The 23,422-nt window shown below is 45.0% G+C and overlaps 1 protein-coding gene across 3 annotated transcripts in view; it reads left to right on the plus strand.

Moving 5' to 3' along the window:
- The window catches only part of LOC136591276 (sorting nexin-31-like), a 129,683-nt gene extending 121,959 nt beyond the window's left edge, over nt 1–7,724 (plus strand). For all 3 annotated transcript variants that reach the window (XM_066588491.1, XM_066588492.1, XM_066588490.1), the window contains 3 exons: nt 1,837–1,908; nt 4,782–4,816; nt 6,791–7,724. In XM_066588491.1, the coding sequence (XP_066444588.1) occupies nt 1,837–1,908; nt 4,782–4,816; nt 6,791–6,794 (111 nt within the window). In that variant the 3' untranslated portion in view covers nt 6,795–7,724. The remainder of the gene's footprint in view (nt 1–1,836; nt 1,909–4,781; nt 4,817–6,790) is intronic.
- The last annotated feature ends 15,698 nt before the right edge of the window (nt 7,725–23,422 follow it).

A 23,422-nucleotide genomic window follows, 5' to 3' on the forward strand; every position in this document is an offset into this window, starting at 1 on the left:
GTTTCTTTTGTCCCTTTGCTATGGAGCGGTTCCTTTTACTCCCAGCGCTCACCAGAAGCACTGAGGACTCCTGGGGTGTTTAGGCCCAGGCTGAGCACCAGGCCATCGCTTGACCTTTTCCATGCCCCACACACAGACTGACTCGTCGGGTGTGTGTGTGTGTGTGTGTCGAGCTCTCCCAAACTCCTTACTTCTCTGACTGACTACCTAGACTCCCTAGTGTTGTGTGTGTGCGTGTGTGTGTGTGTGTGTAATATATATATATATATATATATATATATATTACACACACACACACACACACACACACACACACACACACACACACACACATATATAATGTGTGTGTGTTTATATATATATATATATATATATATATATATATATATATATATATATAATCTCATGTGACTCACAAAACGTTACATTTTTTCAGACAAGGCACCACATACCAGACATTCACTCCTGTTAAGTCCTGCAGCCATGCAATCCACATAAATCTAATGCATGCCACAGATGTGACACAAGACAGACCGAACACATTATGGAGGGGCCCCACTAATTCTAGGCCACTACATATTCACCCCATGTGAACATACATGTAGGCTGCTGTGACACGGGTCGTGTGGCTGAAGATGACTGTATAGTCATGCAACATTGCACACCAATGTAAGTGAATGCAGTCACATTACTGCTCTCAAGTTCTTATGACCAAACTATCACAATAAATCTAGTGAGTCTAGATTTCTCATGAGCGTCTGGTCATGGTGGTTTGCAATGCAACCAACTTAATTCCAATTGGATTGATATGTTGCAGGACTATAGTAGGATTTTTGGCCATGCAATTGAATAATAATCTTTATTTGTATAGCGCCAACTTATTTCGCAGTGCTTAGTATAGTGCTTGGTATAGCGTCAAGTCACTGTGTAGCGCTAGCCTAAGGCCTCCTTCCCACGAACGGATTTCCGCCGCGTAATTCGCGGCGAAAATCCGCTGCGTTGCACGCAGCTATTAGGTTCTATTGAACCTAATAGCTCCATGCTCACGATGCGTAATTCCACCGCGGAATTACGCACCGCGATTTCTCCCGTCCTCACCCGCAGCATGCTCTATTTTCTGCGGGTGAGGACGGGCTGTACGCACTGACGGCTTCCATTGCAGTCAATGGAAGCCGTCCATTCACGCTATCTCCCGCTGTAACCAGCGGGAGATAGCGTGAAAAAACGCTTTCCCGCCCACCGCCGAGCGTCATATGACGCCAAATGACGCGGTCCGGCCGCGTCACGTGACACGGCTGGTGACGCGAGAGCGGTGGGCGGTGACGAGCGGTGACGAGCGGTGACGCGGCGGTGGTGGGCGGGGAAGCGATTTCACGCTATCTCCCGCAGGTAAGTATAGGGGCTCTGGGGGGCGCCGTGACGGGCTTCACAGCGGAATATTACGCTGCGGAGCCCGTCACGCTCGTGGGAAGGAGGCCTAAGGCCTCTGGCACACTAACGTCTGTGATCCATGTGCTGTCCCTTAACTCGTGGCTAGCACCTGGCCCCATAATAGGCTTTGGATGTTTTTGTCCGTGTGAAAAAAAACTTATTGCCTGTATTACGGATGCAAAATATGTCCATGCACAGCCTGTGCGTAAAGGCGTCCATGTGCTCTCCAATGCTAGTGTTGCTAGAGTGCCTTCAGGCACAATTCACAAAGACCAGAAGTATGCTGGAGGCTTTAGTTATGAAAGTTGTAAAACTCCTAAGGGCTGTCTAGTGAACTCTTACATGAGCGGAGGATGATATGACATAATCTCTTAATAACCTACCGGTATCTTGTTACTTTTTCAGGCATTTTTGCTAAGTACATGGTTAAAAAAGATGCTGAGTGAGCAACCAGTGACTAAGGAGAACCTGGAGATTGTAAGTAGCAGCATAGAATTGTCAGCACCTATCTAGGGTGCATTCACACGTTCCGGAAACGCTGCGGGAAAAACGCAGCGGAATCATTTTACTTTAAAAATGAATGGGATTAAAGCAAATCCTCTTCGCATGTAGAAGAAAAAAACATTGCATATTTTCTGTATTTCTAACCTGCGGATCTACTGCGGAAGATCTGCAGCATTTCTGCAACATGTGAATGCACCCTTAAAGTGAACCTGTCAGTTAATGTGATTACAGCCACCAGTATGCTGCTACAGTGCTTGCGAACAACTTCCTAACCATGTCCCTGAGTGATACAGAGTTTATACTTTCATTGTCAAAAAAAAATAAGCGACCACAAGGAGTTGTTGGAATCAAATGGAACTTTGTGATTGTAACATTAATATAAGTGATTACAATATCAGAGCAAAAGGATAATTTATTGTGAAAAACTGAACACCTGGAGGGAGGCTCTAGTACCCTGTTGTACCACCTCTAGCTTGCATGCAAGATGTGATACGGCCAGGTATGGAGGCTCTAGTAACCTGTTGTACTTGCTCTAGCTTGGATACAAGATGTGATATGGATGGGCATAGAGGCTTTAGTACCCTGTTGTACCGCCTCTAGCTTGGATACAAGATGTGATACGGGTGGGCATAGAGGCTCTGGTACCCTATTGTATTGTCTCTAGCTTGGATACAAGATGTGATACGGCCAGGCATGGAGGCTCTAGTACCCTGCTGTACCGACTCTAGCTTGGATACAAGATGTGGTACAGGTGGGCATGGAGGCTCTAGTACCCTGTTGTATTGCCTCTAGTTTGGATACAAGATGTGATAGGCTGCAGGATACCATACAGAACCTGTATGCCTCCATGCCTGCCCATATCTGTTTACATTTTGCTGTTGCTGAACCTCTAGATCGTGCAAACTTGCAGGCTGTGGAAGTTGGTGTCCCAGATGGTTCCATACATGTTCTACTGGAGATAAATCTGGTGACTACGTAGGTCACAAATGTGATAGTGTTGTGGGGGCTCCTGTGACATCCTTGTGCGTGCAGCCAAGCATTATCCTGCTGACTCTTGGAAGCTGCCATTAGAGGAGCACATGTGGCTGCAGGATGTCCTGAACATATCGCTGAGCTGTCATTGTCCCTATTACCACTACTAGGGGGGAACCGACTGTTGTATGTGATTGTCCCCCAGACCATCACAGCAGCAGGGGGGGGGGGGGGGCAGTGTGACTTTCCACAGCAAAGGCAAGCTTGAGGCGCTCACTCCTAGGTTTACAGATGCAAACACTGCTATCCATACCCAAACTATACTTTGAATCATTGCTGAAGACAACCCAGTTCCATTCTGTAGCAGTCCAGTTTCGCCGTACACTACACCACTGTAAATAGACGCGACGATAGGTAGGCGTCAAAGACAATACACGTAATGGGTGCCGTGAGACCAAATGTCATTCAGCCAAGCACACGGAAATGGTTCCAGCAAACACAGGAGCCATGATGGTGCCGCCTATCTCTGGATGGCCGACAATGAAACAGTTGAAGCTGCTCATGCTTGTCCGATGATCCTCTCTACTGGTGGCCCATCAAGCACGTCCTGAGCATGGTCGTCTTGTGTGCATGCACTCACACATCCACTGGTCCCAACACCATCGAACAACCCAGGTGGCGGGCAATTTGTCAATACGACTATTCAACTTCTCACATTCTAATACTGTGCTCCCTCTTAAAAGCTATTAACTAAGTGAAAACTCTTGAATTGCGTTGTAGGGGCGTCTAGTGGTCAATAAAATCTACACAAGCAGAAAAAGAGGTCACTACAGACAAGAAGCCTCTGAGAGCCCTTTTTTTTTTTTTTTTTTTTGAGCTCCCTGGTCGGCTGATCGTGCTGCTCACCTCACCACCGCCTGCCCTGCAGCCTCCGGACGTGCACTTACAGGCGTTCCTCAGCTCCTCTCTGCCTCCACTTGTCCCCGCTGCGCCGGTCTCTTACGGTGGCTCAGCGCCTCCACTCCCCGGTCCTGTGCACAGTGCCGCTCTGGACTCTAAGGTGGGGCCGGCTGCAGTCTCCCCTGTGCTCCGCTGCAGCCTCCGCCGTTGGTATGTCCGTGGCGCTGTTCCCCACTGCCGCTGTGCCTCCCTGCTCCTCCGGTCCTGCAGCCCTCAGAAAAGGCCCCCGTCGCAACAAAAACACCCAACGCAGACACCAACGAGGTGGCCGGCTGGTGAGTAACACTGCTGCGGAGGCACGGACCAACACGGTGACTAACAGCGATGCGGTAGGGGTGTGACAGGGCCATCCCCCTATGTAAGCCCTGTCATACCCCTACCTTCTGGTGGCGTCAAGATACACTACCGGTAATACCCACCACTGCAGCACCATCCAGATGACTTTGTGTAGTGAGGTGGCTTAATAACTTTTCTGCCTGATGGTAAAGTATGGGATTTATAGGAACATGGTTAGAAAGTTGTTCACAAAAGCTATTGCAGCATGCTTTTTAAAAAAAAAAATTTTTTTTAAATTCTTTTCATTTTCAAGTAGTACAACCATAAAGTGCTCAATAATACAGAAGGCAAGGGATTTTTTTTTTCTTTTTGTAACCACTTCGGTTGCACAATATAACAATAAAAAAAGAATGTAAACAAAGTTGAGTATTCTGTAAATGCACACGTCTAGTGCGGCCGAGCGCTGTTGTAGTGACTCTTAATTACGTGGACTTCTGTTATGTCATACCATATATGAAAATCCAAAAAACTCTAAACTTAACGTAGAAGGCTGGTTTGCTGGTGGTTTTATTAGTGACCGGTTCCCTTATAAATCAATTGCATTGTATTTGTTTTATTTTCTTTTTTTTTTCTTTAAGCTGGATAACAAGACTTCAGCAAATACTAGAAAAAGGTATGTTCACTAAAAAAAACTAGCATATGACAAATAAGTAAATAATTGTGTTATTTGAATGCAGGCCATATTTACATTGGTGGGCAATGATCAGTAATTATCATCATCCTTAAAGGGCTTCTACCCCCTAGCGTTTTTTTAACGCTGCAATATCGCTGCGTTTTTTTGCTGGGACTTTCTAATGTTAAAATCGCATCGCTCAAAAATCGCAAGTTTGTGCTTTTGCTATTTTTAACATTAAAAAGTCCCATTGAAAAAACGCAGCGTTAAAAGCCCTTAAAGGGTTATTTATTCTGATCTAAGCCAATTGTAGCTGTTATGGACTACTCCTCCGTAGGAGGTGGCCAGGAGTATGGAAACAGATGAGCTGGCTGTTTTAGGGAATGCTCACATGTAACGGAAATGCTACAGAATTTCTGCAGCTGCAAAATTTGTCACATTTCCGCATTCAAACACCTCCCCCCTCCCCGTTCCAAATCCACACTGCATGTGCAGACTTAGACAAGGAATCCGCTACAGATCTTGTTTTGGAGGTCAGCTGATAGGCTGGGACCCGCGCCTTGGTTCCCTATTGACCACTAATCCTGAGGATGGGTCGGGCATGAGAGTCTGGTACCGCTTCCTGAGCGACGTGTGTGTGCGGACTGCCTCTTGATCCTTCTGTTTTTCGGGTCACATGCTTCCATTCCTCTGCTTCTGAAAGATCTTTGAACAAATTATTAAACAGCATGTATGCAAGTACTTGGATGAGAATGGAGTAATTAACCAGAGCCAGCAGGGGTTTGTAACAAGCAAGTCATGCCAGAGTAATCAAATCTAATTTTCTTCTATGATAGAATCACCAACTGGGTTGATCAGGGGAATGCGGTGGATATAGTATATCTTGATTTTTAGTAAAGCACCTGATAAAGTATTTCATGCCATCCTTATTGAGAAAATGAGCAAATATGGGATGGACAAGGCACTTGTTAGGCTAATTTCACATAGGCTTGCTAATGTGCGATTTAATTTCAACCCCCCCATCCTGCAAATATGGAGTTTTTGACACAAAAACGTGTCACGTCACTTCGCGGAGTGTTTCCCATTGTTTTTAATGGGAAACCTCGCATAGCACTCATGTGCACCTCACACACCGTGAGATGCTTTGCTGGCCACATTGAAAACAATGGATGAGGCAATGCCCAAAGCTAGGATAGGCCACAAATTTTTTTTTTTCGCACCGCATTGTGGGAAAAAAATCCGTTGTGTATGACTCCATTCAAAATGGGCTTCATATAAGTGCATCTCGCAACGCACAAATCTTGTGTGGTTTTTCTCGTGCCATGTGAAAGCGGCCTTGGGTAGATTCACAACTGGCTTAGTGATCGGGCTCAAAGAGTGGTCATAAGTGGCTGCACACCCAAGTGGAAGAATATATCAAGTTTGGTACCACAAGGCTCAGTCCTGGGCCCAGTTTTCTTTTTGAATAAATGATCTACATGAGGGAATTGAAGGGAAACTGATCTACTTTACCGATGACACAAACCTAGTAGGGACAGCTAACACTTGAGAAGAGAGAAGATTCAAAAAGATCTAGACAAGCTTGAACACTGGGCCATAACTAAGAGAGTGGTATTTAAAAGGGAGAAAATGCAAAGCCCTACATCTACAAGAACAATTAAAGCACATACAGAATGAGAGAAATTGGGCTAAGCAGCGGCAAATGTAAGAAATAGACTTGCGTATACTAGATCACAGACTGAACCTGAGTCAACCGTGTGGTGCAGCAGCAAAAAAGGGCAAGCTCAATTCTCTCCTATGTCCCAGCACAGTAGCATGTTCTGCCTTAACTACATACTCCATCATAGTTGTTCTGATATGAGCCAGTGGTATTACAATCTGTAGTTAGTTCTCAACCTTTGGTGACTCTACTCCCATTATGGCTGTATTTGTAGCTGTGACTTATGGTAAATGTCTGTATTTTTGTATTCACAGATAACGTCCCTCAGAAAAACGATTCCTTTCTTCCTACATAAGAAAATGATTTGTCGGATTGATCGGACTGTAGTTTTTCTATACTCTCTAATATGAAGGATTGCACGAGGCCAACGTTGTGCTCCGCAACGTCCCTTTTCTATTCATTGTACTCTTTCGTTATGTTTTAACTCAATTAATCCTGACCTGCAACTTTTTTCAGCTTTTTCAAGTAAAACTAATGTTTGGCAGAAATCATTGGTGGCTACACTGCTAAGGGATACAGTATTAAGAAAATGGTCCGTTTTCTCATGATTTCCTTCCTATATAAATACTTTATTACATGTATATAACAAGACCTAGAAAAATTTAAAGTGAGAAAAGTAACTGTCACATCTATGTATGTATGTTTTTGTATAAACGTGTGAATGCAACCATCCATTGCTTAGTTGAAAAGTAGTTTTATGTGTAACTTCTATACAAAGCAGATTCGTGTCTGCAGGAGTACTCTGCAACAAGTGTGGGAATGTCCTAAGGAATAGTCAATACTGCCATACAGTAGCAGATAACAGTAATACACAGCACCTAAATAATAAAGCAGTAAATACTAAGCTCTGCACTGAATACAGATCATTGTTATAGGGGCTGCCTGGGGCTTTACTATTGTTAACCGCTCCTGATAGGTCAACAATAGTTGATCAGCGGGAATCTGCCGCTCTGGATCCCCACTGATCCGCTCTTATAGGACCAGCTGTTATTGTAGACAGACCCAGAAGCAGCTAGACCTGTCCATTGTGTAGCAGCCTGGGGTTTGCATTGCAGGTACAGCTCCCACTAAATTCAAGCCATGATTAAGAGCTTCGCTCAAAACATATAGGCCTGTCTTATATCCTATGCATGGTTTTTACTCTGATTTGATTATGCACGCGGAATAAAGTTATTTTCATATTTTGGACATGTTGGAAATTTTGTCCTAATTTTATGGTGTTCATTACTGGTTTTCTCTATCCATGCCCTCAGTGGTAGAGGGTCAGTAAGGCTGGTGTCACACTAACATATTTCGGCTTAGTGTTTGCGTCCATAATATAGATGTGTGTTCCAACCTGACTTTGGGGCAGGAGCCTCACAATCGGGGCAGGACGCACTTCATTTCTCCTGGCCGGGGATTAAAAAATCCCTGCCTCCTAGAAGTGCTGCCTCCAATTGGCTGAGCGCAGGGACCAATCGGAAGCAGTGCTTCGAGGTGGCACTTCTATTTCAAGCCCTTCCCCGAAAATCCCTGCTGGGATTGCATTCATCCTATTGCTTTCAATAGGAGTAGCAGTGCCAGCCCCGTTGAATGCAATGGGAGACTAACACTGCTGTGACAGCGGTAGCAGTAGGAATACCCCGCTGCTTCCAGGAGGACATTTAAAAGGTGCTGCCCAGAAGCACCTTTTAAATGTCCTGCTGTAAGCAGTGGGTATCTATTCCCAGTGCAGGAGTTTCCATTAACACCTGCTTCCATAAGAGTCAATGGAAACTCCTGCCGGGGCCCACTAAGATAGCCAATGTCCTATCTTTTTTAGGTACGTGCAGTTTTGCGCTGCTACTCCCGCACATATGAACACTTCGATAAGAACCCAACACATGCTCATCTGACCGAGCCCTACAGTGGTAAACAGTGGATATAATACAAGATATCAAAAGAAATATAAAAACCTCAAGAAAGAGATCATCAAAAGACATAAAGCATAAGAAACAAGATATAGTGTACAATGGTATATCAGCAAAAGACAGAATAGCAAAATCTTCATTGCAACTTCCAGATGGGTGCAATCCTATCTGGGCGCCGTGTCGATTTCAATCAATCCCACAGGTTGAGAGTAATTTATCAACACCGCGCCATTGTGGATCTTCCATTCCTTTGTCTGAAGTAAACGTCTCTACCACGGATGATGCTCCATGATATTTCCACAAAATTATCCAATAAGACATTTTATAAGCTTTTTCTTGACAAATGATTCGCTTGACAAGTTCCATTCTATTGCTTTCAATAGGTTAATTTATATGAGTGATTTTTTATTTTTTTTTTTGCCTGCACTGATGCCACAATTCTTCAATCTCGCAGTTACATTTTTCACCCATTACTTTCTACGGGAGTAAAAAAAAAAAATGCACTTCACCCCCATGTGAACACGAGGTGTTTCTTTTTCTATTGATAAATGCGATTTTTCTTTCAAAATATGTTTATTGGTTTTTCAGTCTGCACAACAAAATTGAGTACAATTGCAAGTGTGGGGCTACGAACTTGTATTACTTGAGATGCTGGGGCCGCAGGCGACCGCGGGCGAGGGCCCCCTCCTGAGATTATGTAGTTGTAGCTACAGAAATCATGCTACATTTGGTGTAGGACTGTTCGGGATTCAGGGCCTAATGGCAAGCCCTAGTAGAAGGAAGACCGCATATTGCATACCTCACTGTCCCGTTTCTCCTTTGATTGTTAGCCACCTCTCGGCAGCATTTTTAGGGCCTGGTGAGGGGGATTCCCACGCCGCCTGCACCCCAGCAAACATTGCATTAAGTAATTTCAGGCCAGCCACACCAAACTAAAGTGCAATACAAACAGTTTTATGTATAACAATTAAAGACAGAGGGCAACAAAAACAACAATAGAAAGAATATAAAGAGGGGGAAGAAAGAAAGAGAGAGGGGTGAAGGGGAGAGGGAGGGGAAACGTTGGCTATCACCTGTCTCTAAACGAGGTAGATGTTAGGTGAGGTGGAGGAAAGCGGGGAGATGAGCAGCGGCCTATCCCAACTCCTATGTGAGTTCCCCATCTCCGTCTATAAAGAACCATCAACAAGCCATTTGGGAAAGGATGAGGAATTCTTAAGATCTACCCAGGCCGCCCAAATGCTGCGTTTATCGGCCGACGACCGATTGGGCTCAGTTTCAGAGCTCCGAAGATTCTTCACATATTTAATGTAATCTACAGCTTGCACCCAAGTCATCCTCGGGATCGCTCCCCTCTGTCTCCAATGTTGTGAGATGACGTGACGCATAGCCATGACACAAGATATAGGACCTGGGAACATGGAGAGGAGGGCGATCTCAGGAGTCAAAACAGGGGTCATACTCACTCTACCGTGAACCCTAGCGACGTCCCCCCAAAGAGGGGCAATTAACGGACAAGACAACCAGATGTGTAACATAGTTCCTACCTCTGAGCAGCATCTCTAGCATTCATCTGTGGCTTTGGGGAAAATTCTATGGAGTCTGTCCGGGGTTCTGTACCATTGTGTGACAATTTTGTAGTTAAGTTCTTGTGTCTTGATTGATATGGACATCTTGTGGGTCAGCAAATAGGACTTGCTCCAGAGCTCCCCGGAGAACTGCCTACCGAGCATTTCCTCCCATCTCGCCTCCCACCTCGCCTCCCACGGCAAGCGGGCCTCCCTTGTCCTCTCGTCAAGCAACAATCAGTACAGCAGAGATATCATGTGAGGTGGGGCAGCAGGTGCAATGCACAGCTCCTCAAATGGAGTGAGGTCTGAACCAAGATAGTCCCTGACCTGGAAGTATTGCATCCAGGCGCCCGGTTTCAGTCTGTGGCCCCCAGCGAGGTCATTCATTGGGCGCATGCCCCCTGCCTCTCAGACCTCTCGAGCTTGAAGCCTAGAGCTGTCCGGGAGGATAGAGAGTTTTGATATTACCAGTGTGGCAGGAATTTGGGGATTTCCAGTGAGTGATGTCAAAGGGCCAGCTACGCTTGTCACCTTTCTGCCCCTAGTTACGTGCTTCTACGCCCCCAATAGGTTCAAGGCGAGGGGGGATGCCCCCTGCCCTTTCCAATCTACCCTTCCCGGGACCCAAAAAGCTCCTCCCAAGTTTAGGCTGTTCTGTTCAATTTCTAATGTCACCCACGCTTTTTTGTCTGAAAAGTGGATTATATCTAGGATGCATTTCCCTATTACTGCCTTGTGGTATATTTCAAGGTCCGGCAAGCCTGCTCCCCCGCTGACCTAGGTCGTGATAAAGTCCTGTGGCTTATTCTAGGTAAGAGGCCTCTCCATAGAAATCTTACCAAGGCCCTCTGTAACATGGTAAAGAAGTTCTTAGGAATGTCATAGGGCACAGTCTGAAAGATGTATAGGATTCTTGGTAAGATGTTCATCTTAAGAGAGTTGATCCTGCCAAACCATGAAAGGTGTAGCTTTGACCAAACGTCCAATTCTGACTCAAATATAGACAGCAGAGGTCTATAATTTAGGTTGAAGATGTCTGATGGGTTGGCCGGGATGTGTATGCCTAAGTACTTTAGTGAATCAACCCTCCAGGTAAAGGGGAGGGCCTCGCTCAATAAAGTGGACACAGATGACGATAGAGATATGTTTAGAATTTCAGATTTTTGAGGGTTTATTTTAAAATTGCTAAGGCTCTCATATCTAGTGAGTTCAGTTACAATTTCAGGTAGCGACGTATCAGGGTTCGTGACGTACAGTAACAGGTCATCTGCAAAAATAGAGATTTTATGTTCCACGTTATTCCTTGACATCCCATGTATAGCAGGATTTCCCCTCAAGGCTGCCGCCAGCGGTTCCATCGCCAGTATGTGTAAGAGAGGAGAGAGAGGGCAGCCTTGTCTGGTGCCATTTCGTATCTGAAAGAGCGCAGACAGCAGGCCGTTAACTCTGATGCGTGCCGAGGGCGAGCTGTATAGGGACATTATCCAGGAAAGGACCCTCGAGCCCAGACCCACCTCCCTCAACACTTGCTCCAGAAAGGTCCATTTAACCCTGTCAAATGCCTTCTCGGAGTCTACCGCGAGGAGGCACAGGGGAATACAGGAGTTTCGGGCCTTGTTGATTAGAGATATTGTTTTAATCGTATTGTCTCTGGCTTCTCTGCCAGGTACAAATCCAACTTAGTCCGACACATGGCGGATTGGATTGACAGATTATTGGGAGGGGCTGGTGAGGATCCAGCGGTCATGGTGCACGTTGGCACCAATGAACAAATTAGAGGTCAATGGTGGGCCCTCAAAAATGATTTCAGGGACTTAGGATCCAAGCTTAGGGCACGGTCCTCCAGGGTAGTTTTCTCGGAAATACTACCTGCACGTAAGGCCACAATAGAAAGGCAGCAGGATCTTAGGGAGGTAAACAAGTGGCTCTGGAGTTGGTGTAAGAAGGAGGGATTTGGGTTCTTGGAGAACTGAGCTGACTTTGCTGTCGGCTACAGGCTCTACCGTAGGGATGGGCTGCATCTTAATGGAGAGGGTGCAGCTGTGCTGGCGGAGAAGATGGCTAGAAGGCTGGAGGAGTGTTTAAACTAGGGACTGGGGGGGAGGGTAAAATGAGAAATAGTGGGGTAGCCAGTGTAGCTAGCGACCTGGGTCAAAGAAATGGGAATGGGGGTCGAGCAGGAAAGGGGGTTAGTACAGTTAGAACTGTGAGGTCAGCCATTAGCACGTATAGCAACAAAACGAATTTAAAGAACAAAAATAACGAAATCAATTGTATGACCACAAATGCACGAAGTCTGATTGGTAAAGTGGGTGAGCTTGAAGCAAGAATGACTGATGAAAGTTATGATATAGTTGGAATAACGGAAACATGGCTTGATGATAAGTGCGATTGGGTGGCAAATTTACAGGGGTACAATCTCTTCGTCAAATCGAACTTAAATCCGAGACTACAGGAGGATATACGGGTAGGAGACGAACAGGTGGAATCTCTGTGGGTAGAAATAAAGGGAGAAAAAAATAACAAAATCTTGATAGGGGTCTTCTATAGACCACTAAAAGTAGCAGAAGAAACAGAAAACTTACTATTAAGGCAGATAGAAGAAGTGTCAAACCGCAACAAAGTAATTATCATAGGGGACTTTAATTATCCGGATATAATATGGGAAAATGAGACCTGCAAATCTCACAGGGGTGATAAGTTCTTGAGAGTAATTAAAGATAATTATCTGAACCAACTGGTGCAGGAACAAACAAGAGGGAGGGCCACTCTGGACCTAGTACTAACTAACAAACCGGACCGAATAATGGGGGTACAGGTTGAGGGGCACTTAGGGAACAGGGACCACAATATAATCAACTTCCAGCTGTCATTCAATAGGAAGCCTTATCAGGGAGCGACAAATAAACTAAACTTTAGTAAAGCAAAATTTGATGAGCTTAGAACTACTATCGGTAACATTAAATTGGACAACATCCTCAAAAATATCAGTACAGAGGACAAATGGGAAAAGTTTAAAAGGATCCTAATCACCTCATGTGAGCAGTTCATTCCCTTTAAAAATAAAAGAACTTCAAGTAAAAGGAAGCCAATGTGGCTCGACAAGATGGTAAGAGGGGCAATAAACGAAAAAAAAAGAAAGCGTTCAAACTACTAAAGCAAGAAGGCAGCGAAGAAGCACTAAAATCGTACAGGGAAAAAAACAAAATATGCAAAGATAGGATCAAAATTGCCAAGGAGGTGGCGGAAAGACAGATCGCCAAAGAGAGCAAAAACAACCCAAAACTATTTTTCAACTATATTAGCAGCAAAAGGATTTGCAGGGAGAGCACTGGCCCTTTAACAAATAATGCAGGGGAAATCATTGATGATGATGGAGGGAAGGCAAATCTATTGAATAGTTTCTTTTCAAGCGTATTCACAAACGAAAAGAAAATGCCACACGAGATACAGGGGAATAAAATAAACCCCTCGCAAAATATGTCATACCTAACGCAAGGGGAAATGCGGAACCGATTAAAGAAGATTAAAATCGATAAATCGCCAGGCCCAGATGGAATACATATAAACAAAAATAGGAGTGGAGAGGAGCTGCTACCGTTAAAAAGATTTCATTCTTTATTGAATAAAAAAAAGCATACAGCTCACAGGTTCGCGCTGAACGCGTTTCGGCTGTAGTAGCCTTTGTCAACAGCCAGATGGAATACACCCAAGGGTACTAAGGGAACTAAGTGATGAGTTAGCTAGGCCGCTATACCTAATATTTCTAGACACTATCAAGACCGGTGTTGTACCATTGGATTGCCGCATTGCCAACATGGTTCCAATTTACAAAAAGGGGACCAAAAGTGAGCCTGGTAACTACAGGCCGGTAAGTCTCACTTCAGTAACGGGAAAAATTTTCGAGGGGATTCTGAGAGATGCCATTGATGAGCACCTCAAGGAGAATGAGGGAATAACTCCTCACCAGCATGGATTCATGAAGGGTCGCTCATGTCAGACAAATCTGATCAGTTTCTACGATGAAGTAGGCTCTAAGCTGGACCTGGGAGAATCTATTGATCTCGTATATCTGGACTTCTCTAAAGCCTTTGACACCGTGCTGCATAATAGGCTAATATACAAAATGAGACAGCTTGGATTGGGTGAAAACGTGTGTAATTGGTTAAAAAATTGGCTCAATGATAGAAAGCAGAGGGTGGTAATAAATGGTTTGTACTCTGATTGGGCCACTGTCACTAGTGGGGTACCACAGGGCTCAGTATTAGGCCCCATTCTGTTCAATATATATATCAACGACCTGTTAGAGGGGCTGCACAGCAAAATTTCAATATTTGCAGATGATACAAAATTATACAATATAATTAATGCAATGGAGGACAATGTATGGCTACAAACGGACCTAGATAAGCTGGGGGCCTGGACAGAAAAATGGCAAATGAAGTTCAATGCTGATAAACGTAAGGTTATGCACATGGGCAACAAAAATGGATGTTACCAATATACACTTAATGGGGCACTGCTAGGGAAAAGTGATATGGAAAAAGACCTGGGGGTACTAGTGGATTGTAGACTAAACTGGAGTAACCAATGCCAATCAGCTGCTGCAAAGGCAAATAAAGTTTTGGGGTGCATTAAAAGAGGTATAGGGGCGAAGGACGAGAACATTATCCTTCCGTTATATAAGGCACTTGTCAGGCCTCACATGGAATACTGTGTACAGTTCTGGTCACCGATGCTCAGGAAAGATGTTACGGTATTGGAGGGGGTTCAAAGAAGAGCGACTAAGCTAGTACATGGAATGACGGGACTAGAATACCCAGAGAGGCTATCAAAATTGGGACTATTTACTCTAGAAAAAAGAAGGTTAAGGGGCGACCAAATAACCATGTATAAGTACATGAGGGGACAATACAAGGATCTCTCCCAGGATCTGTTTATACCCAGGACTACGACGATAACAAGAGGGCATCCGCTACGTTTAGAGGAAAGCTAAAGTGGTGATGGCAAAATCCATAGAAGAGTTTAAAAGGGGACTTGATGTCTTTCTGGAGAGGAAGGATATTATAGGTTATAAATCCTAGTTTAATTGTTAATCCGGGTATACAGGCAGGTAGGAACTATTAGGGGTTGATCCAGGGAACAGTCTGATTGCCATAAGGGAGTCGGGAAGGAATTTTTACCCCAAAAGGGCTAATTGGCTTCTGCTCTTGTTTTTTTTTGCCTTCCTCTGGATCAACAAAACAGGAGGATAACAGGCTGGACTAGATGGACATTGTCTTCATTCAGCCTTACGAACTATGTTACTATGTTACGTAGATAAGTGACGGAATGTGAGGATTTAATCTATTTGCCAGGATTTTTGAGAATATTTTAGGATTGCTATTTATGAGGGAGATGGGTCTGTAGTTTTTGCAAGAGAGGGGGGCCTTCCCGGGCTTCAGGATCACTGCAATATTGGCCTGCAGAGCCTGGGGAGGAAACAGGCATCCCCGAGAGACCGCGTTAAACGCTGTCAGCATAATTTCTGACAGTTGGGCTCCATATGTTTTATAGGATCTTGGTGTAAACCCGTCTGGGCCAGGGCTTTTCCCTAGTTTCAGATCCTTCAGGACCTGGGATAATACCGAGGGGGGAAAGTCCTCCTTAAGTGCTTCTGCATCAGCAGTCGGGATAGTTGTGCGTGTATATTGTTGTAGGTACTGACGGATTTATTCCTTTTGACTATGCCCGTCTGACCCCCCGGGGCAGGGTATGTTATATAGTTCAGAATAGTAAGCCCTAAAAGTTTTTAGTATTTCGCTCGGGGCATGGACCTCCATTCCCGATGGGTCGAGAATGGACTGAATATTCGTCTGGGGAGCCCTGGGACACAGAGCCCTCGCCAACCACCTTCCACTTTTGTTACCATACTCGAAAACATCCTGCCCGAAATCTGTCCCTAATGTGTAGGGTGTTCTGATCGAGTATGGCTAATATTTCGTGCCTAATATTAATTATTTCTATTAGTAGAGCCTGCGACCTCTGAGCCTTGTTAGCCATCTCGCGTGACTCTAGATCCTGAAACAGCTGTTTGAGTTTGTGTGATCTTTCCCTCTTAAGTCTAGCACCGTGGGACAAAAACACCCCTCTCAAGGTGCATTTTAATGCTTTCCACTTCGTTGGTGCCGGGGTCGTTTCGGAAACATGCGCCTCTAGGAAGGTCTCTATTGTTTTATCTATGTCGGCCTTGCATGCGGAGTCTTTAAGTAGATTGTCGTTTAGTTTCCAATTATAACCTCTATAATCCTGTCTTGTAGGGTTAAGCTCCCCCAGGACTGGGGCATGGTCAGACCAAATAAAGTTCCCAATAGAACATTTGGGGGAAACCGTCTAGTAATTTGTGCGAGACTAAGATATAGTCTATTCTGCTGTACGAATTGTGAACCCGCGAGTGACAGCTAAAGTCCTTGTCGGCCAGGTGGAAAGATCTCCACAGGTCGACAAGGTGGAGACTCACCAGCAGTTTCTTGAGCTTACGTGTGGTCGAACGAGGAATTGAGGATTTCCCGGAAGAGGTGTCCAGATGTGGATCCATTGCTACATTGAGGTCGCCTCCAGCAATGATGGTCGTATTTTCTGCAAACTCTGACAACCTCCAGAGAGTTCTGGAGCCAAAGGAGACCTGGCCCTGGTGAGGAAAGTAAAAATTAGCGAGGGTGTAGGTGTCATTTAACAGCTTTAGTTTCCTTTTCCAAAGCCAATATCTGTGGTTTTAGGGATCTATGGAAGGCAATGGAGACACCTCCGGCTTTGCAATTAGGATGAGGGGCGTGGTACCAATACGGGTAATACCGGTTGTGACAGCTAGGTGTACTAGTGTTGGTGATGTGTGTTTCTTGAAAGAAGGTTATCATGACTTTCTTTTTCTTTTCCCAGGACTATTAAGGCCTCTAGCGTTATAAGAACTTATTGTCAAAGTTGCCATCTCTTGTAATCTGGGGGACATCGCCAAGGTTGACAGGATGATAGTTCTGTGGTTTTAAGGTAATAGACCGCAGGGTGCAGAGGGTTGAGGGATAGGAAGAGCCAAGGGAGAGAAAAGAAAAGGAATAGAAAGCTGGCAACAATAATTGTAAACATTTTGAGGCGAAGTCTTAGGGCAAGGAAGGCCTCGCCTCCGAGCATAATGTTCACATAGCAAACAGAGCCACGGAAATAGACACTAACTAAATTGCAGCAACACGTGCTGCTGGCCTAATTTGGGGGGTACTGTACTGAAACACAGGCTACAGCTCCCCCCAAACCCCGGCAATTAAATCTGAACCCAAAAGATGGTATGTCTCGAAGCATCCACGGACATTAAGAGTAGGCGTTCCGTCAGTCGCGTTTGGCGAGGATAGCGAAAGGATAAGACCACGAGAGGGGAAGTCCAACCCCTCCAGACTAACATTTCCCCGATGGGCTAGCTAGGTGCCACTCTTCTCTTGGTGGCATTGGGTCCGGGGTACCGACTTTTGTCCAGTCAGGGATAGCAATCATCGGAAGTTCGAACCTGGCTAGGAATCTTGGAAGGTCACCCAGGCCTCTGAATATAGCTGTATTCCCATCTTTCCCGGCTTGCAGCTGGAATGGGTATCCCCAGCGATATGGTATGTTTTTCCCTTTTAGCGCCGTCACCACAGGTCTCAATGCTTTCCGGAGCTGGAGAGTTCTTCTTGATAAATCGGGTAGTGTCCTTATAGGTTAAGGGGCCTTTTTCCCGGATATTTCTTAGTAGCTCCTCTTTTTTTTTTTGTAGAAGTGTATTCTACATACTACGTCTCGGGGTCTGGCAGGATCGGAGCTTTTAGGGCCCAGAGATCTGTGAATCCTATCTATCACCACAGGGTTGTCATCGGGACGGTTAAGGATGTCACCAAAACACTTCGTTGTCCATTTTTCTAGGCGAGATGATTCCACTTCTTTGCTTAAACCTCTTATACGGACGTTGTTTCTCCTGTTGCGGTTTTCTGTATCGTCCAAATTGATTAGTATGTTGGTAATTTGTGCAGAATGGTCTTGAAGGATGTGATGGTGTTCGGTAAGTTGTGACTGAAGTTGATTTTGCGCTTCTTCTGATTCAGCAACTCTGTTCCCTATATGTTTTATTTCAGCTTGCAGCGCTTCTATTGCTTGCATTTGTGAACTAGTCGCTTTAGTCAGCAGGGCATCAATTTCGTTTCTTGTAGGGATATTTTTTAGGTGGGCTTTCCAGTCCCAGGCGTCGTTATCATCATCATCATCATCAACATCCGAAGCTGCTGTAACCGTAATGTTTGCGTGGCCTTTAGATTTAGGGCTCTTTGCGGGTGTAGTGAGAGCTAAGGCAGAGGTGACTCTGGGGTCTCCGCGTGGGGTTTCTCCTGGTTCAGCATCGTTCGGGGTCCCACTAGGGGGTTCCCCCTCACTGCTTGCGGGGGATGGGAATCGGTTGTAAGTATTTTCCCCATAGGATGCCATGGTTTAGGGCAAACAGTCACTCCCCTCCCCCATCTGAGAAACGGGGCTTTTACTCACCTGGCCTGGGCCGGCACTAGTTAGTTGTTGTGCCTCTTGAGACCAGGGGGCCCTTTACGCGCCAATGGTGTTCCCCTTACAGGGGTCTTTTAACCTTGGAAGGTCCAGGAGTTTGCATCTGCGGCCACGGGCGGCAGGAGGCCTCTTGGTTATGGCGCCGGTAGTGGTGGGCGGGGCCTGCCGCGGGAGGCTTTTAGCTGTTGAAGCCTGCCTCTGTGGCTGGGGGGAAGAGTGCCTCCGGTCTCGGGGATCCGGTGGGCTGCTGCGGGTGGTCGGAGGCTTAGTGAGCTGCCGTGTTACCGTCTCTGAGGATCCGGTGCCGAGCAGAGGTGTGGCTCCTCCCCCTCTCTTGAGCGGCGGCGCCATCTTGAGGCCCTCTAGAGCTGCGGGCCGCCACGGAATATGGTCCATGTAAGCGTTCAGCGAGCCCAATTCTTTTCCTCCGTGAGTCCCCCTGTCGCCTGGCTTCCTTATGCGTCCCTTAGGATAGGAAGAGCGTCCATGGATGTGGTCTCTTCAGGTATTTAGCCAGGGCTTAGCGGGAGCTCTCAGCAGAAGCGATCTACTGCCTCATGTCCCAGGCCACGCCCCGATAAATGCGATTTTGATAGGCGTGAAAACGTACGCCTATATCTGCAGCATGTCTACTTATGCTGTGGGAATACAATGGTTAAATCCTACAACAGATCCAGTGGATTTGCCCACTGGTTTTCCGGCATAGTTTTTGCGGGTTTTTGGTCAGTGATTACATTGTGCGCCGCTACCCTTGCGAAATGTAAGCAATGTTCAAGTGAGTGAATGCTAGAACCAATTAACTCTTTAGCTAAAGGAATGCTGAAATCATCCGCTATACATGTGTTGTACCTCTTTATGCCTCCAGCTGTATATTGAGGTTTTTGCTTGTTATGGTACTTTTATACGTAGCGAGAAATCATTCGCATGAACGAACCATTTAATGACCACACGTTTTCTCGCTCGCTCAGGCAGTCGGCTTAAACACAAAGATAAATTGTTTATTTTATTTTTTTACGGGATTGTTCAGTTCACTGTATAAGTGAATGGGAACAACTGAACAATGGGTGTTTTTAAAACCGAACAATTAGCGAATGAACCAACGAGGATTTTCATGCTTGCATAAAATGAACAAATAATCATCCAGCGACGGCCCTATTTATAATGAATGATTATCAAATTCGAACAATTCCGTGATGTTAAAATCTTTTTTTTACGAAAATTGTTCTGCGTAGAAGAACCATCAGGGTTCCTTCCCACGAGCGCAGGCAGAGATACGCTTGCGATAGCGCGGCTTTCTGAGCTGTGATGGTCGTGTATCAGCACTTTTAACTGTACTGTCTGCTCTGCCAGTGACTGTTCACATCGGCGTGGGACATGAAAAGGTTGTGCAGCCTAATAAGTCACCAGTGTTTTCAATTTCCTGTCGACATTGCGCAATTTTATGTGGATCGGGTGCGCTTTTGCACACCCCTATAGACTGCTATGGTGCCTTAGGTGCGCAAATGTGCACAAAAATAGAGCATGTTGCCTTTTTTTCCGTACAAAAAGTTCGATCGTATGAATGAACCCCGTGAAAACAATGGATTCTGTTTTCTGTACAATGCGTGAGCGAACGCTTGCATTTAAATAAGCCTTTAGGCAGGTGTCATATGGGCGTAAGTGCAATTACGTTGCATATTTGCGCGTTTTACTGTACTTTTAGTGCACACAAAAACCACGCAACCCTGCTCCCGTTCATTGAAATGGACAATTAAGTTAATTAGTTCAATATGTGCTGTTTTACGTACGGCCAGCTTGAGACTAGCGTGACCCAGATTTCCCTGCCTATGGACAATCTGCCCTGACAATGATTAACGTGGTAACAGGCAGCTCTAATTCCATCCACCACATATAATTGTACGAAATGTTTTCTTGCCCGGTGTCAAGTGGCGGAGTCCGGGATAAGAGGCACTAGTGTTTTGCTGTCAATTGCCTGTCTTTCTCCGAGTCCTCCCTTCCCCCTGTATACACAAACATCTGAATAATCTGGTTTTACTAGAACAGTCCTAGTTTGTTCAGGCCTGCAGAACAGAACAAACAGGAAAGGAAGGTCTGTGTGCGCTCTGAATATCCTAACACTTGTGTAATAGAAGCGGCTCCCCTCCCACCGGCCTGTAACATTGCAGCTCGGCCTGTGAAAACCGTGCAGGAAGGAAGCAGGTGAGCAACGCTTGGGCAATGTTGTGGCCACGAAGACTCAAAGTAGACCTAGATCCATTTTAACTGCTGAGGACAAGCCATTGGAATATATTGGCGCACATTTACTAATAAGAGTACGCCAGGTTTTACTGTAAAGCACATTAAAAAAAATTGGTAATGAAATTTGCAACTTTTCTCGTCATTTGTCCGATTTTAAAAGTGATGATCAACGTGGCCGTGGTCTCCTACTTTAGCCAGGTCTGATAATAGGTGATAAAAGTCGGATCAGTGGGGAGTTTACCACCGCGATCCCAAGAGTGTTGATTCTGCGTCCTCTGGAGATGCTTCTCCCACTTGTAGTGACATCAGAATGAAGGAAAGCCGTGGCCGCTCATTCGTTTCAGTGGGCTGACAAATAGCTGAGCGCTGGTACTCTGCTATCTCAAGCAGTCCCATTGAAAATGATTAGTGCTGCACTGTGCATACGCAGCCATAGCGCCATTCAATCTCCTCCTCACCGTGGGGGTGCAGTGAGCCCACAGTGAGGACAGGGAAAACAGAACCCCCCCTTCTCAGGGAAAGTGGAGAGACCTCCGACAATCAGACCTGGGGGATATAGGGATAGTACCACTTTGCAGTAAACTATTATAACTGGACATTGTGCCAAATTCTGGGGGAAACTTGAGGCCCATTTACACGCAAAGTTTATCAATCAAAATTTGTTCAAACGACCGCAGATGAGCGATAATCGTTGCGTGTAACTACTACCATCGTGCACTTTTTGTCTGTACAATGATTTCAAGGTGAGTTTAAAATCCACCCTTCAGCCGCAGAGAGATAAAGTATCTCTCAACAGACTGCATACTGTGTTCTCAGACGGAGTCAGGAGATTACATTGTATTTTGCTGCAGCCCGTGCAAGAACAATATAGCTATGTGCAGAGCCTAACCCACATTCTGGACTCTGCAAACAGCTCCCAGAGGCCCTTTTACACACAAATGAAGATGATAAAGTGTTAATGGACCTTAGTGTCCATTAACACTTTATGCAAAATGATCGTTAAAAGTTTCAAGCGTTTTGAAAGATTGTCTTTGCGTATAAACAGGCCTTTACCTATGCTCATTTGAAAGGTCATGATCTGGTAAACATATTAAATGACCATGTGTGCTTTTTGATACATTTGATTCACATTACGTCAAATTTCTTCTCCACCTTGACTCCTGTAAAAAAAATAAATGGCAGTAAATGTGGGTCGCTGCTTTCCTTCAACTAATATTTTTTTTATTAAAGTGGTACAAAAACCAGCCTCCTTCACCTAGTGGGCCTCACAATATGTCCCCTGTATGCAATAAAATTAGAAAGTTGCACTCCTTTGAATTTGTAACCAGCGGTAGTAAAGTTTGGAATGAATAAAATATTCAAGTATCTCATCTCGATGTGTTGGTCCACGTTGTTGAATATTTCATATCAACACATCCTTTTAGAAGTGATCGGCCTGTTCATGCATTGCATTTTACATTCATGGGTTTTTTTCTAACAGGAAAACAAGAATGGGTCCCAGAGAGGGAGAATATTTCGGCCACAATGAACAGCATGCTCTACGAGCATTCTAGCTGGTTTTGCTAAGGGCCATTTAGACACCACGAGAATCGCTCAAAAATCGCTCAAAGCCATCTTTTCAGTGATTCTCATTCTGTCTAAAAGCTGCGACATTGTGCCGTTTTCGTGCACGAGTCGCTGATCGCTGAATTCAAGCTTGCTAGAATTGAGCGATCAGCTGTAATTAGCGGAGCAGGCTGTTATCAGCCGGCTGCACTGATAAGATTCTCTGTGCTTGTGTCCTGCTGTGAATTCACAGTGGGGACACTAGCAGTCAGCGCTGAGAAGAATGCATCTGTTTGCTTATGCAAAACAGCTGTATTGTTCTCGTAGTGGCTGTGGCTGTGTCCCGCTCTGCCTGCATAGCTCTATAGTAGCCAACTGGCTACTATAAAGTATGCAAAGATGATCGCTCAAAACTGTCCCTCAAACTATCGTTTGAGTGAGTTTTGAGCGATTATCTTTGTGTAAATGGGGTCTACCTAGAGAATGGATACAAAAACATCATTACTTCTAGAGAGGTGCTCGAAAGTTTGTGAACCCTTCAGAATTTTCCATATTTCTGCTTATATTTGACTTAAAACCATATCAGATTTTCATACAAGTCCTAAAAATAGATAAAGAGAGCCAAATGGAACAAATGAGTAAAAAATGTTAGACTTGATCATTTATTTATTTATTGACGAAAATGATCCAATATCACGTGTCTGTTAGTGACAAAAGTATGTGAACCTTTAGGATTAGCGGATAATTTGATGGTCAAATTGCAGTCCGATGTTTTCAGTCAATGGGATGACAATCAGATGTGAGTGGGCGACCTGTTTTATTTAAAGAACAAGGATTTATCTAAAGGTACCTTTACATAAACCGATTATTGACCGAATAATCAGTGGAGACAACAAATTTGGCCGATAGTCGTCCCATATACGAGCCACCACAAACAGGGCATTGATCGAGAAATCGCTCACTTGTTGAAGTAGCTTACTTTTTAGCAGAACTAAAAACTATTGCTCCGTGTAAACAGGAGTGGCTCAATCTATGAACAACTCCTGTTTACACTGAATGGAAGTGGACATCCTTGGAGGTCTCCAACGCA

This window comes from Eleutherodactylus coqui, unplaced genomic scaffold (assembly GCF_035609145.1).
Source record: "Eleutherodactylus coqui strain aEleCoq1 unplaced genomic scaffold, aEleCoq1.hap1 HAP1_SCAFFOLD_28, whole genome shotgun sequence".
In the NCBI taxonomy this organism is placed as follows: Eukaryota; Metazoa; Chordata; class Amphibia; order Anura; family Eleutherodactylidae; genus Eleutherodactylus; species Eleutherodactylus coqui.